This window comes from Motacilla alba, chromosome 25, assembly GCF_015832195.1.
Source record: "Motacilla alba alba isolate MOTALB_02 chromosome 25, Motacilla_alba_V1.0_pri, whole genome shotgun sequence".
Taxonomy (NCBI): domain Eukaryota; kingdom Metazoa; phylum Chordata; class Aves; order Passeriformes; family Motacillidae; genus Motacilla; species Motacilla alba.
The window spans coordinates 635312-645120 of NC_052040.1; the positions used below are offsets into that span (position 1 = coordinate 635312).

Below are 9809 nucleotides of genomic sequence, written 5' to 3' on the forward strand. Positions count from 1 at the left end.
TGGGCTGCCCCAAGTGGGGTCTGGGCAGCCCCAGGTGGCTCCTTCCAGTCTTGGATCCTTCTGCTGCTGCTCCACCTGCCTCGTTCCCATCTATCCCATATGGACCTGAACGAGCAGGACACGCTGGAAAGGGGGAACGCTTTAATGTGCAACGTACAAAACAGAGACAGGGGACAGGGACACCGAGGAGGGACCCTGACCCTCCAGGCTGGTGTCCCCTCACCTGCTGCGGGCAGCGCAGGTGTCACTCCTGCGTCTCCATGCTCTCCTCCTCCTCGCCCGCCGCCGGCTCCTCCTGGTTTTCCTCCTCCTCCTCCCCTTCCTTCTTCTCCGGAGGTTTCTCGTACGCCTTCTCCGACGGCGTCACGATCACCCCGTCCCACGTGGACATCTCGGAGGCCAGGTCTGCCCCAAGAGGTGACCCTGGGCACTCTCTCAGGGGGACCCCAGCCCCGTCCCCACCCTGACACCCCCCAGCCCCACTCACAGCTGGCGTCACCCTCCTGCCCCAGGATTTTCCGGTATCCTCCGTGGGACAGGATGCGCACGAGGGTCTGGGCAGTGTAGCACACCATGTCCTGGGGATGGGGACGGGTCAGCGTGGGGACAGGGACACCCCCACTGAGTGCCCTGCCCTTCGGGGACCCCTCCTCACCTGCTGCTCCAGCGTCATCACCGTGTGCACGCGGAAGTTGCCGCTCTCGCACGGATCCGTGATGCCGACGGAGCCGGGCAGGAAGAGCCCGGCCGCCAGGATCTGGAGGCAGCGCCTGCACGGGGACGTTCTGGGTTAAAGCTGGATCCTTCCAGCAAAAACACCACCAGGAAATCCCAGCTGGAGGAGCTGGGTTTATCTCCCAGTCAGATCTCCTGTGAGATTCCAATGGTTTTATCGGGAAAACGGAGCCACAACGGGAATTTCTGCGATGGAAACACCACGGACCTGTAGGCGATGTTGAGGGCCAGGGGCTGCCGGGTGGGATTGTTCATCACGGCGTAGTGGCCCTGCAGAGAAACGGAGCAGCAATTGGGGCAGGAAGAACAGAAGAACCCCAGCCTGGGGCAAGAATCCCAGCTCCTGCCGGGATCGGGATCGGCACCACGTCGGTGACCCCACCAGCAGATCCAGGATCCAGGGCGTGAGCGGCTCGAAGCCGGGGAAGCGAATCCTCAGGTCCTTGAGCAGCCGGATCAGGACCTTCACCCTGGAGCAGAGGCAGCAGGAGGAGGCTCAGTCCCACTCTGGGATTGTGCTCTGTGTTCTTGGGAATGGGGATTTGGATGCAGAAAGAGGATCTGGACCCAGAATGAGGATTTAGATCCAGAATTAGGATTTGGATCCAGAATGAGGGTTTGGGTCCAGAACGAGGATTTGCGTCCAGGAAGAGGATTTGGACCAAGAAGGAGAAGCTGGACCCAGAATGAGGATTTAAATCCAGAATAAGGATCTGGATGCAGAATGAGGATTAGGATCCAGAGCAAGGATCTGGACCCAGCCCCGGCCCCGCGGGCACCACACTCACGTGGACTGCGAGGCGTTCTCCTCGAACCACCGCGCGTGCCGGATGGCGGCCAGGGCGCTCTGCAGCACCTTGATGTCCACTGCAAGAAGCAGAAATTCCCGGTTTTCCGCGGCAGCCCCGGGCACCGCGGGGGGTCCGGGCGGGAGGCGCGGCCGGGCGCTCACGGTGCAGCTCCGGGTCCAGCTTGCGCAGGTTGGGCGGCACCGTGGTGATCAGGATCTTCACCGTGGCGTCGGCCGAGCTGATCTCGAAGCCGGTCTCGTTGGTCAGCATGGTCAGGACTGCGGGGAGAGAGCGGGAATCGCGCCTGGAGGGGCCGGGATTCCGCACGGGAACGGCCGTGGAGCGCGGCCTCACCTTCGCTGGGGTCCTGAGCCCGCAGGCTCTCCACCACCTTGTTCCCCAAGGCTGCCACGGCTTCCACTGGGAAAAAAGGAAAAGGAGGAGGAGAAGGGTCAGAGCGGGGCCTGGCACCGAGGGCTGCTGTGACCCCGCCCGGGTGGCACTCACGGGTGGGCAGGATCTTCAGGATCACCACCAGATCCGCCACGTTGTGCCCCGTCGTCATCGTCCCTTTCTTGTAGGAGCCCACCTGGCGAACCTCCTCGATTTGCTGGCGGAAAAACATCCCAAAATCCCGGGAATTCAACCCACACGCCGCGTTTGGGGGCTCAGCATCGAGCCTTCAGCCACCCCGGGCCATGAGCATCTTCCCATTTGCCCGTCCCAGCACTCTGGTCCTCAGCCAGCATCTCCCCACGGAGCTCTGCACTCACCACCTCGAACGTCCCCGGTGCCACGATTAAATTGTCGATGACGTTGTTGATCTTGGTCACCAGGGACAGGATGGAAGCCTGGGAAGGGACAGGACAGGATTACCCAGGAACAATCCCACCAGCAGAGCACAGAATCCATATTTTTCCCCACAGATCTCCCCCACGATGCTCATTCCAGAGAACTAATTAATTTTCAGGCCACTCCTGAAGACGTTTGGATTTCCCAAGCCCCGTCTTGAGGAGCTGGAGGGATTTTGGGCAGGGCACCTGCTCGGCAGCGGTGGGAGCCAGGTCCTGGTTCCTCTTGAGCAGCGCCTCGCTGAAGGCCGTCTCGTCCGCCGCGGGCTTGACGCGGGGAAAAGCCATCTCACACTGGAAGGGGACAGAATTCCCGCTGGGATTTCATCCGCCGTGCTCCTGCCAGCCTCCGGGAGCTCCAGCAGCTCCCAGCTGTGCGCCTCCAGAGCGTTTTATGAAGTTTATTAAAGAGTTAATTTAATAAACTCGTTAACCCCCCTGTTGTCTGCAGCCGTGCAGAGGGCAGGATCTCAGGGAATTTGGGAAGAGGGGATTTCCTGTTGGGAAGGGTGGGAAACGGGTACATGAACACTCCAGGGGAGTGGCAGGTGTGGGCATCACCCCGAGGAGGGGACACAAGCCTCGCTGCAGGGATTTACCTGTTACAATCCCAAAAACCCCAATCCTGGAGGGATCCGTGTCATTGTTCCTCCCCTGGGTCCCATTATCCCGTTTCCAACAGGACAAAAACCCTCTCGTGTGGGTTTTTTCCTGAACCCACAGCGTTTTTAGGGAATTCGCTCAGTTCAGCCCCACCAGCAGAACCCAAACCCCGCAAACCGGGGCCGGGGGGGGTCGGTAACCCCGGAAAAATCCCGGAAAATTCCCGGGAATCGCCCTCGGGGCGGGAATTACTCACGACATAGAAGTCGAAGGGGATGTGGGGCACAAAGGGCCGGAACCTGGAGGGGAGAGAAAACCCCAAATCATTCCCTGGGCCCCCAGACCCCCCCTCCCGCCCCCTGTCGCGACATGCAGGGACCGGCCCGGGCCCCGCAGCAGCACCGGAGCGGCCCCGGGACTCGCCTGGAACCGAAGCGGCCGCCGCGGCCGCGGCCTCGATCGCCCCTGCGGGGAGAGAACGGGAGCGGCGCTGACCGGGGGGCTCCGAGCCCCGGGCCCGCTTCCCCCGGCGCATCCTGCCCCTCCCGGTGCTCCCCGGTCCCTTTCCCGGTCACCTCCCGGTGCTCCCCGGTCCCTCCCACCCCCGGTTTCGCTGCCGGTCTCCCCATCCCCGGTTCCCCTCCCGGTGCTCCCCGGTCCCGCCGCTCTCTTCCCGTTCCCCACCCCGCTCCAGGCTCTCCCCGGTCCCGCGGCCCCCACTCCCGGTGCCGGTTCCCCCACGGTCCCCGTGTCCCCGCCGGTCCCGGTTCTCCCGCCACTTCCCCCCTTCCTCCCCTAACCCCGGTGTCCCCCGGTGTCCCCCGGTGCCGGTATCCCCCCGGTCCTGGTATTCCCCCGATGTCGGTGCCAGTGTCCCCCCGGTGCCGGTGTCCCCCCGGTCTCTCCCCCGTCCCGGTCCCCCCCCGGTCGCCCCAGTCCCGGTTCTCCCGCTACTTCCCCCCTTCCTCCCCTAATCTCGGTATCCCCCCGCTCCCGGTGTCCCCCCGGTGCCCCCCCGGTGCCGCTGTCCCCACCTCATGTCGCCGCCGCTCCCGACAATGAAGCGCCGCTCTCAGACCCCGCAGCAACCCGCCCGCTCATTGGCCGCCGCTCTCCCTCAGCCCGCCCTTACCGGGCGCTTCTCCAGCAGCCATTGGTGAAGCGGCGCGTCAATCAGAACGGGAATGGGCCAATGGCGGCGCGCGCCGGGCGGCCGCTGGAGGGGGCGCGGAGCTCATGAATGGAGCGCGCGCACCACGGCCTTAAAGTGCCCGGCAACCTCCTACATACAGCAGCAGAGTGGCGCAGCGGGAGCGTGCTGGGCCCATAACCCAGAGGTCGATGGATCGAAACCATCCTCTGCTAGCTGAGTTTCTTTTTCTCCACGCGAGGTTCACTTTCCTCGTTAAGATATTTTATTTGCTAATTTAACTTCTTAACGCTTCCCTGATGCTTGCCCAGCCTTCTCTCGCGCGGCGAGCCGGCAGCAGCGTGGGGCTACCGGTGTCACGGGTGTCACCCCACCCGCGTCCCCGGCAGCTGCGGGTGCGCCGCGGCCGGACTCTTGAGCGCGTCCCCCTGTGTATGTCTGCAACCTCTGCCCGTGTCCCCATCCGCGCGTGTCCCCCGAGCGCTGCCAGTGTCCCTGGCAGCCGCGCGACCCCCGGGGGTGGCACCTCCGGGGTCACCCCCCCACTGTCGTGGGGCTGCCGTGACCCCTCCGCGGGGCAGAACCTCCCACGGAGGTGAGGGGCCAGAGGTGTCCGAGCCCCCTCTGCGTCCCCCAGGGCCGCGCGAAGGCTGCGGAGCTGCGTGGGGACAGCGTGGGGTCCGTGGGTCGGGGTGTCCCCTGCACCCTTACGAGTTTCTCGGGTCTCAGCGCCCCACGCGTGACCGGACCAGCAGCGACACCTGTGTGCTGGCGACCGCCGAGAGCGGCGGGGACAGATCCCGGCACAAGCCCACCGCCCCACGGGCGGGAATGTCCCCACCCGCCAGCGGGCGGCCCCATCCGCCGCCCATCCCGGCCGGAATGCCGTGGGGGGAGCGGGCAGGAAGGAGTTAACTCGGTGTGGATGATAACGGCCCTTTGTGTCACCAGTGGGGGGGGCGAGCAAGGGCTCAGCCCCGCCGCGGGGGCGGGGGGGGGAAGCCACTCTCCCTCCGTGGGCGATGCTGGCGGTGCTGGCCCCGCTCCTGGCCCCGCTCCTGGCCCCGCTGCTGGCCCCGCTCCCGGCCGCGGGGACGGCCCCGGCCCCGCTGACCCTCGCCGTGGTGCTGCCCCGGCGCAACCTCACCTACCCGTGGGCTTGGCCGCGCGTGGGACCCGCCGTGCGCTTGGCCGCGGCCGCCGTCAATTCCCGGCGGGATCTGCTGCCCGGCTTCACCCTGGGCTGGGTGTTCGGCGACAGCGAGGACCGCCACGGGGTCTGCTCGGAAATGGCCGCGCCGCTGGTGGCCGTGGACCTGCGGCTCGCCCATCACCCCGCGGCGTTTTTGGGGCCGGGGTGCGTCTACTCGGCGGCGCCGGTGGCCCGGTTCACCAGCCACTGGCAGCTGCCGCTGGTCACGGCGGGGGCCGAGGCGCACGGCTTCGACGACAAGAGCGAGGAGTTCGGCTTGACCACCCGCGCCGGCCCCAGCCACCGCAAACTGGGCGAACTGGGCGTGCAGCTGCACCGGCGCTTCAACTGGACGCGGCGGGCGCTGCTGGTGTACTGGGACGAGCGGGTGGACGACCGGCCCTACTACTTCGCCGCCGAGGGTCTGTACGTCCAGCTGCCCACCCTGCGCAACATCACGGTCATGGACGTCGTGTTCCGCGACGGCGGCAACTTCTCCTTCATCATCCAGGAGATCAAGGCCAAGGGGCGCAGTGAGTGCCGGGGACGGGGCCAGCGGGGCGAGGGGAACGGGGACAGGGCGGTGCACGGCCCCGCTGGGCTGGGCACGGCCCCATATAGGAGTGCCCAGCCCCACACAGGAGTGCCCAGCCCCACTGGGGTGGGCACGGCACCACGGGAGAGTGCACGGGGGCATCCGGGAGTGCCCAGCCCCACACGGGAGTGCCCAGCCCCACGGGGGAGTGCCCAGCCCCACACAGGAGTGCCCAGCCCCACACTGGTGCCCGTGGGTGTGCCAGGCTTGGCACGCCTGTGCTCATGGCCATACATGGCTGTGCCCAACTTTACAGGGTTGTTCACAGCTGGCCACGGGCACTCCCGGCTGTGCCCGGTTTCACGGCGGGGGGGGTTTCTCGGGTGTCCACAGGTGGCAGACACGGCTGTGCACGGCTTCGCAGGGGCGTTTGCAGCTGTGCCCAGCTGTGCACGGCCTCACGCGGGGGTTCCGTGGTTGTTCACAGCTGTGCAGAGGTTTCCGTGGGCAGGCAGGGCTGTGCAGAGCTTTGCAGGGCGGCTTCATGGGTGTTCACAGCCGTGCAGGGCTGTTCACGGCTGTTCATGGCTGTACACGGCTGTTCATGGCTGTTCATGGCTGTTCATGGCTGTTCATGGTTGTACATGGCTGTTCATGGCTGTTCATGGCTGTTCATGGTTGTACATGGCTGTTCATGGTTGTACATGGCTGTTCATGGTTGTTCATGGCTGTTCATGGCTGTTCATGGTTGTACATGGCTGTTCATGGCTGTTCACGGCTGTTCATGGCTGTTCATGGTTGTACATGGCTGTTCATGGTTGTACATGGCTGTTCATGGTTGTTCATGGCTGTTCATGGCTGTTCATGGTTGTACATGGCTGTTCATGGCTGTTCACGGCTGTTCATGGCTGTTCATGGCTGTTCATGGCTGTTCATGGCTCTTCACGGCTGTTCACGGCTGTTCATGGCTGTTCATGGTTGTACATGGCTGTTCATGGTTGTACACGGCTGTTCATGGCTGTACACGGCTGTTCATGGCTGTTCATGGCTGTTCATGGCTGTTCACGGCTGTTCATGTTTGTTCATGTATGTTCACGGCTGTTCATGGCTGTTCATGGTAGCACACTGTTTTTCATGTTTGTTCATGTATGTTCATGGTTGTTCATGGTTGTTCGTGGTTGTCCATGGTTGTTCATGGCCATTCACAGTCGTCCATGAGTGTTCATGCCTGTGCACAGTTGTTCATGCCTGCCCATGGCTGTTCATGGTAGCACACTGTTTTTCATGGTTGTTTATGCCTGTCCATGGCTGTCCATGGCTCTTCATGGTTGTTTACAGTTGTTCATGCCTGTCCAGGGTTGTTCATGCCTGTCCATGCCTGTTCATGGTTGTTCACAGCTGTTCATGGCTGTTCATGGTTTTTCATGGCTGTTCATTGTTGTTCATGCCTGTTCTTGCCTATTCATGGCTGTTCACGGTTGTTCACGGTTGTTCACGGTTGTTCACGGTTGTTCATGGCAGCACACTGTTTTTCACGGTTGTTCACGCCTGTCCATGGCTGTCCACGGCCTCCCACCGCTGTCACAGCCGCGTGTCACACGCGTGTCCCACACCCCCCCACCCTTCCCCACCCTGCCCCTCCGGACCCCCGGACCCCTCCCCACTCCGTGTCCCCCGGGGCTCTCCGGGCGTTGTCACCTGTCCCGGTGTCCCGGGCCGGCCGTGTCCCGTTCCGTGGCCCCGCTCCAGCCCCGGGGGGCACCGGGAGCCCCGGGGGGCGCCGGGAGCCGCGGGGCGGGCGGTGGGTGCCCACCCGCGGGGGGTGGGCACGCTGGAGGGGCCGTGGCGGGGCGCAGGCGGCACCCCCGGGGTCACGGTGTCGCCGGGAATCCATCAGGGCCGCGGGGAGGAGGAAACGGAGTCGGGAAAACAGGAAACCTCGGCCTGGCGCCCAGGGCAGCGCCGGGCAGGGCACGGGGGGGCCGGCAGCGGGGTCGGGACCCCCGCCCCGGGGGCACCGCCACCCGGTCCCGTGGCACGCAACGGCCGGGGGGGCCGGGATGCGGGGCGGGGGTCTCCAGGGGTGTTGGGGGTCTAGGGCTTGTGTCACACAGCAACCAGGGACCCCCGGGATGTGCGGCTGGGGTCTCCAGGGGTCTCCCAGAGGTTTTGGGGGTCTCGGGCTTGTGTCACACAATAACCAGGGACCCTCGGGATGCGGGGCTGGGGTCTCCAGGGGTTTCCCGGGGGTCTCGGGCCCGTGTCACACAATAACCAGGGACCCCCCCGGGTGGGGCTGGGGTCTCGGGGGGGGATGTCCCCGCTCCAAGGGCCGTGTGTCCCCCCCCCAGTCGTGTACGTGTGCTGCGCCCCGGACACGCTGCGGGAGCTGATGCTGCAGGCGGAGCGCGAGGGGCTGACGGGCGGCGACTTCGCCTTCTTCTACATCGACACCTTCGGGGCCAGCCTGCGGGGCCGCCGCTTCCCCGAGCCCCGGCGGCCCTGGCACCGCGGAGACCCGCACGACGCCCGCGCCCGCCGCGCCTTCCAGGTGAGCGCGGTGGGCACTGGGGCGCGGCCGGGTGGGCACGGGGACACGGCCAGGTGGGCACGGGGACACGGCCAGGTGGGCACAGATGGCCCCAGGTGGGCAGGGACACGCCCAGGTGGGCAGGGACACACCCAGGCGGGCACTGCACCCCCAGGTGGGTGTGCCCAGCCCGTCCCTGTCCCCGTGCCAGGCTGTCACCATCATCACCTACAAGGAGCCCGAGAACCCCGAGTACCGGCCCTTCCTGCAGCGGCTCAAGGAGGAGGCGCGGGACCACTTCAACTTCTCCATGGAGGACGGACTGGTGGGACACGGGGCCGCGGCAGCCGTGGGGACACCTGGGGACAAGGAGGACGCAGGAGCGGCTGCGGGGCACGGGATGGAGCTGGGGACAGCAGGGACACGGGGACACAGCATCGAGCAGGAGCTGCTGGGGGGCGCGGGATGGATCCGGGCACGGGGACCCGCGGCTGTGTCCTGTCCCCCGAGCTATCCCCGAGCTGTCCCCGTGTCCCCAGATGAATTTCATCGCCGCCGCCTTCCACGACGGGGTCCTGCTCTACGCCCAGGCCCTCAACGAGACCCTGGAGCGCGGCGGCTCCGTCAGCGACGCCTCGGCCATCACCCGCCAGATGTGGAACCGCACCTTCTACGGTGAGAGCCGGCCCGGCCTGGCCCCTGTCCCCATCCTGTCCTTGTCCCCAGCCCCATCGAAGGCCCCCTCGAGGGCCCCCCTAGCCCCTCACCCTCCCTCCACAGGTGTCACCGGCTTCCTGAAGATCGACGAGCAGGGGGACCGGGAGAGCGACTACTCCCTGTGGGACATGGACCCCGAGCAGGGCAACTTCCAGGTGAGCCCCGGTGCGGGGGCAGCCGGGCCCGGGAGGGGCTCCGGGGGCTTCCCCCCACCCATTCCTTGCACCCCCTGCCCTTCCCAAAGATCGTGGCCAACTACAACGGCACCACCAAGAAGATCCAGATGGTGCCGGGCCGGGAGTTCCACTGGCCGGGGAACGCGGTCCCGCCCGATGTCCCTCCCTGTGGCTTCGAGGGCACCGACCCCCAGTGCCGCAAAGGTGAGGGGGGGGAGCAGCGAGACCCCCGCCCGGGCCCTGACCGCCCCCCCGGGCCCTGACCGCCCCCTCCTCTGCCCGGCAGCCTCGCTGACCACGCTGGAGGTGCTGTCGCTCGTGGTCAGCCTGATGCTCATGGCCATCACCGTCACCTCCTTCTTCATCTGCAGGTGCGGGGCTGCGGGGGGAGCGGGGACCTTGGGGAGGGGCGGGGGGCGCGGGCCGGGGTCTCACGGAGCCCCCCCGGGCGCAGGAAGCTGCAGCTGGAGAAGGAGCTGGCGGCCGAGCTGTGGCGGGTGCGCTGGGAGGACGTGCAGATGAGCAGCCT

General features: G+C 66.1%; 2 protein-coding genes and 1 non-coding gene across 4 annotated transcripts in view; 2 read left to right on the top strand and 1 right to left on the bottom strand.

Moving 5' to 3' along the window:
• Positions 1-119: 119 nt before the first annotated feature.
• ILF2 (interleukin enhancer binding factor 2) lies at positions 120-4095 on the bottom strand. Of its 2 annotated transcripts, XM_038161877.1 has the most exons (14): positions 4015-4088; positions 3404-3445; positions 3237-3279; positions 2567-2671; positions 2300-2377; positions 2034-2136; positions 1881-1946; positions 1688-1804; positions 1524-1602; positions 1118-1205; positions 944-1005; positions 656-770; positions 488-578; positions 120-405 (listed from the first exon to the last, which is right to left on the bottom strand). In XM_038161877.1, the coding sequence occupies exons 1-14, from the start codon at positions 4017-4019 to the stop codon at positions 245-247; spliced, it is 1155 nt and encodes a 384-aa protein (XP_038017805.1). In that variant the 5' UTR covers positions 4020-4088; the 3' UTR covers positions 120-244. The 2 variants fall into 2 exon arrangements, with proteins under 2 accessions (XP_038017805.1, XP_038017804.1); XM_038161876.1 differs by having other exon boundaries at positions 1881-2136; positions 4015-4095.
• A 115-nt stretch (positions 4096-4210) lies between these two features.
• The window catches only part of NPR1 (natriuretic peptide receptor 1), a 21326-nt gene continuing 15727 nt past the window's right edge, over positions 4211-9809 (top strand). The window contains exons 1-8 of the mRNA XM_038161714.1: positions 4211-5855; positions 8209-8408; positions 8599-8712; positions 8927-9062; positions 9168-9259; positions 9349-9484; positions 9567-9651; positions 9735-9805. Coding sequence (XP_038017642.1) covers positions 5153-5855; positions 8209-8408; positions 8599-8712; positions 8927-9062; positions 9168-9259; positions 9349-9484; positions 9567-9651; positions 9735-9805 — 1537 coding nt within the window. The 5' untranslated portion in view covers positions 4211-5152. The remainder of the gene's footprint in view (positions 5856-8208; positions 8409-8598; positions 8713-8926; positions 9063-9167; positions 9260-9348; positions 9485-9566; positions 9652-9734; positions 9806-9809) is intronic.
• On the top strand, positions 4274-4345 carry TRNAM-CAU. The gene has a single exon. It is a non-coding gene; the product is annotated as a tRNA-Met (tRNA).

Coding starts and splice junctions, on each gene's coding strand:
- ILF2 (XM_038161876.1), bottom strand. Junction 771..943: donor GCCCTCAACATCGCCTACAG/GTCCGTGGTGTT, acceptor GTCCCCGTGCAG/GCGCTGCCTCCAGATCCTGG. Junction 406..487: donor GCAGGAGGGTGACGCCAGCT/GTGAGTGGGGCT, acceptor CTCTTGGGGCAG/ACCTGGCCTCCGAGATGTCC.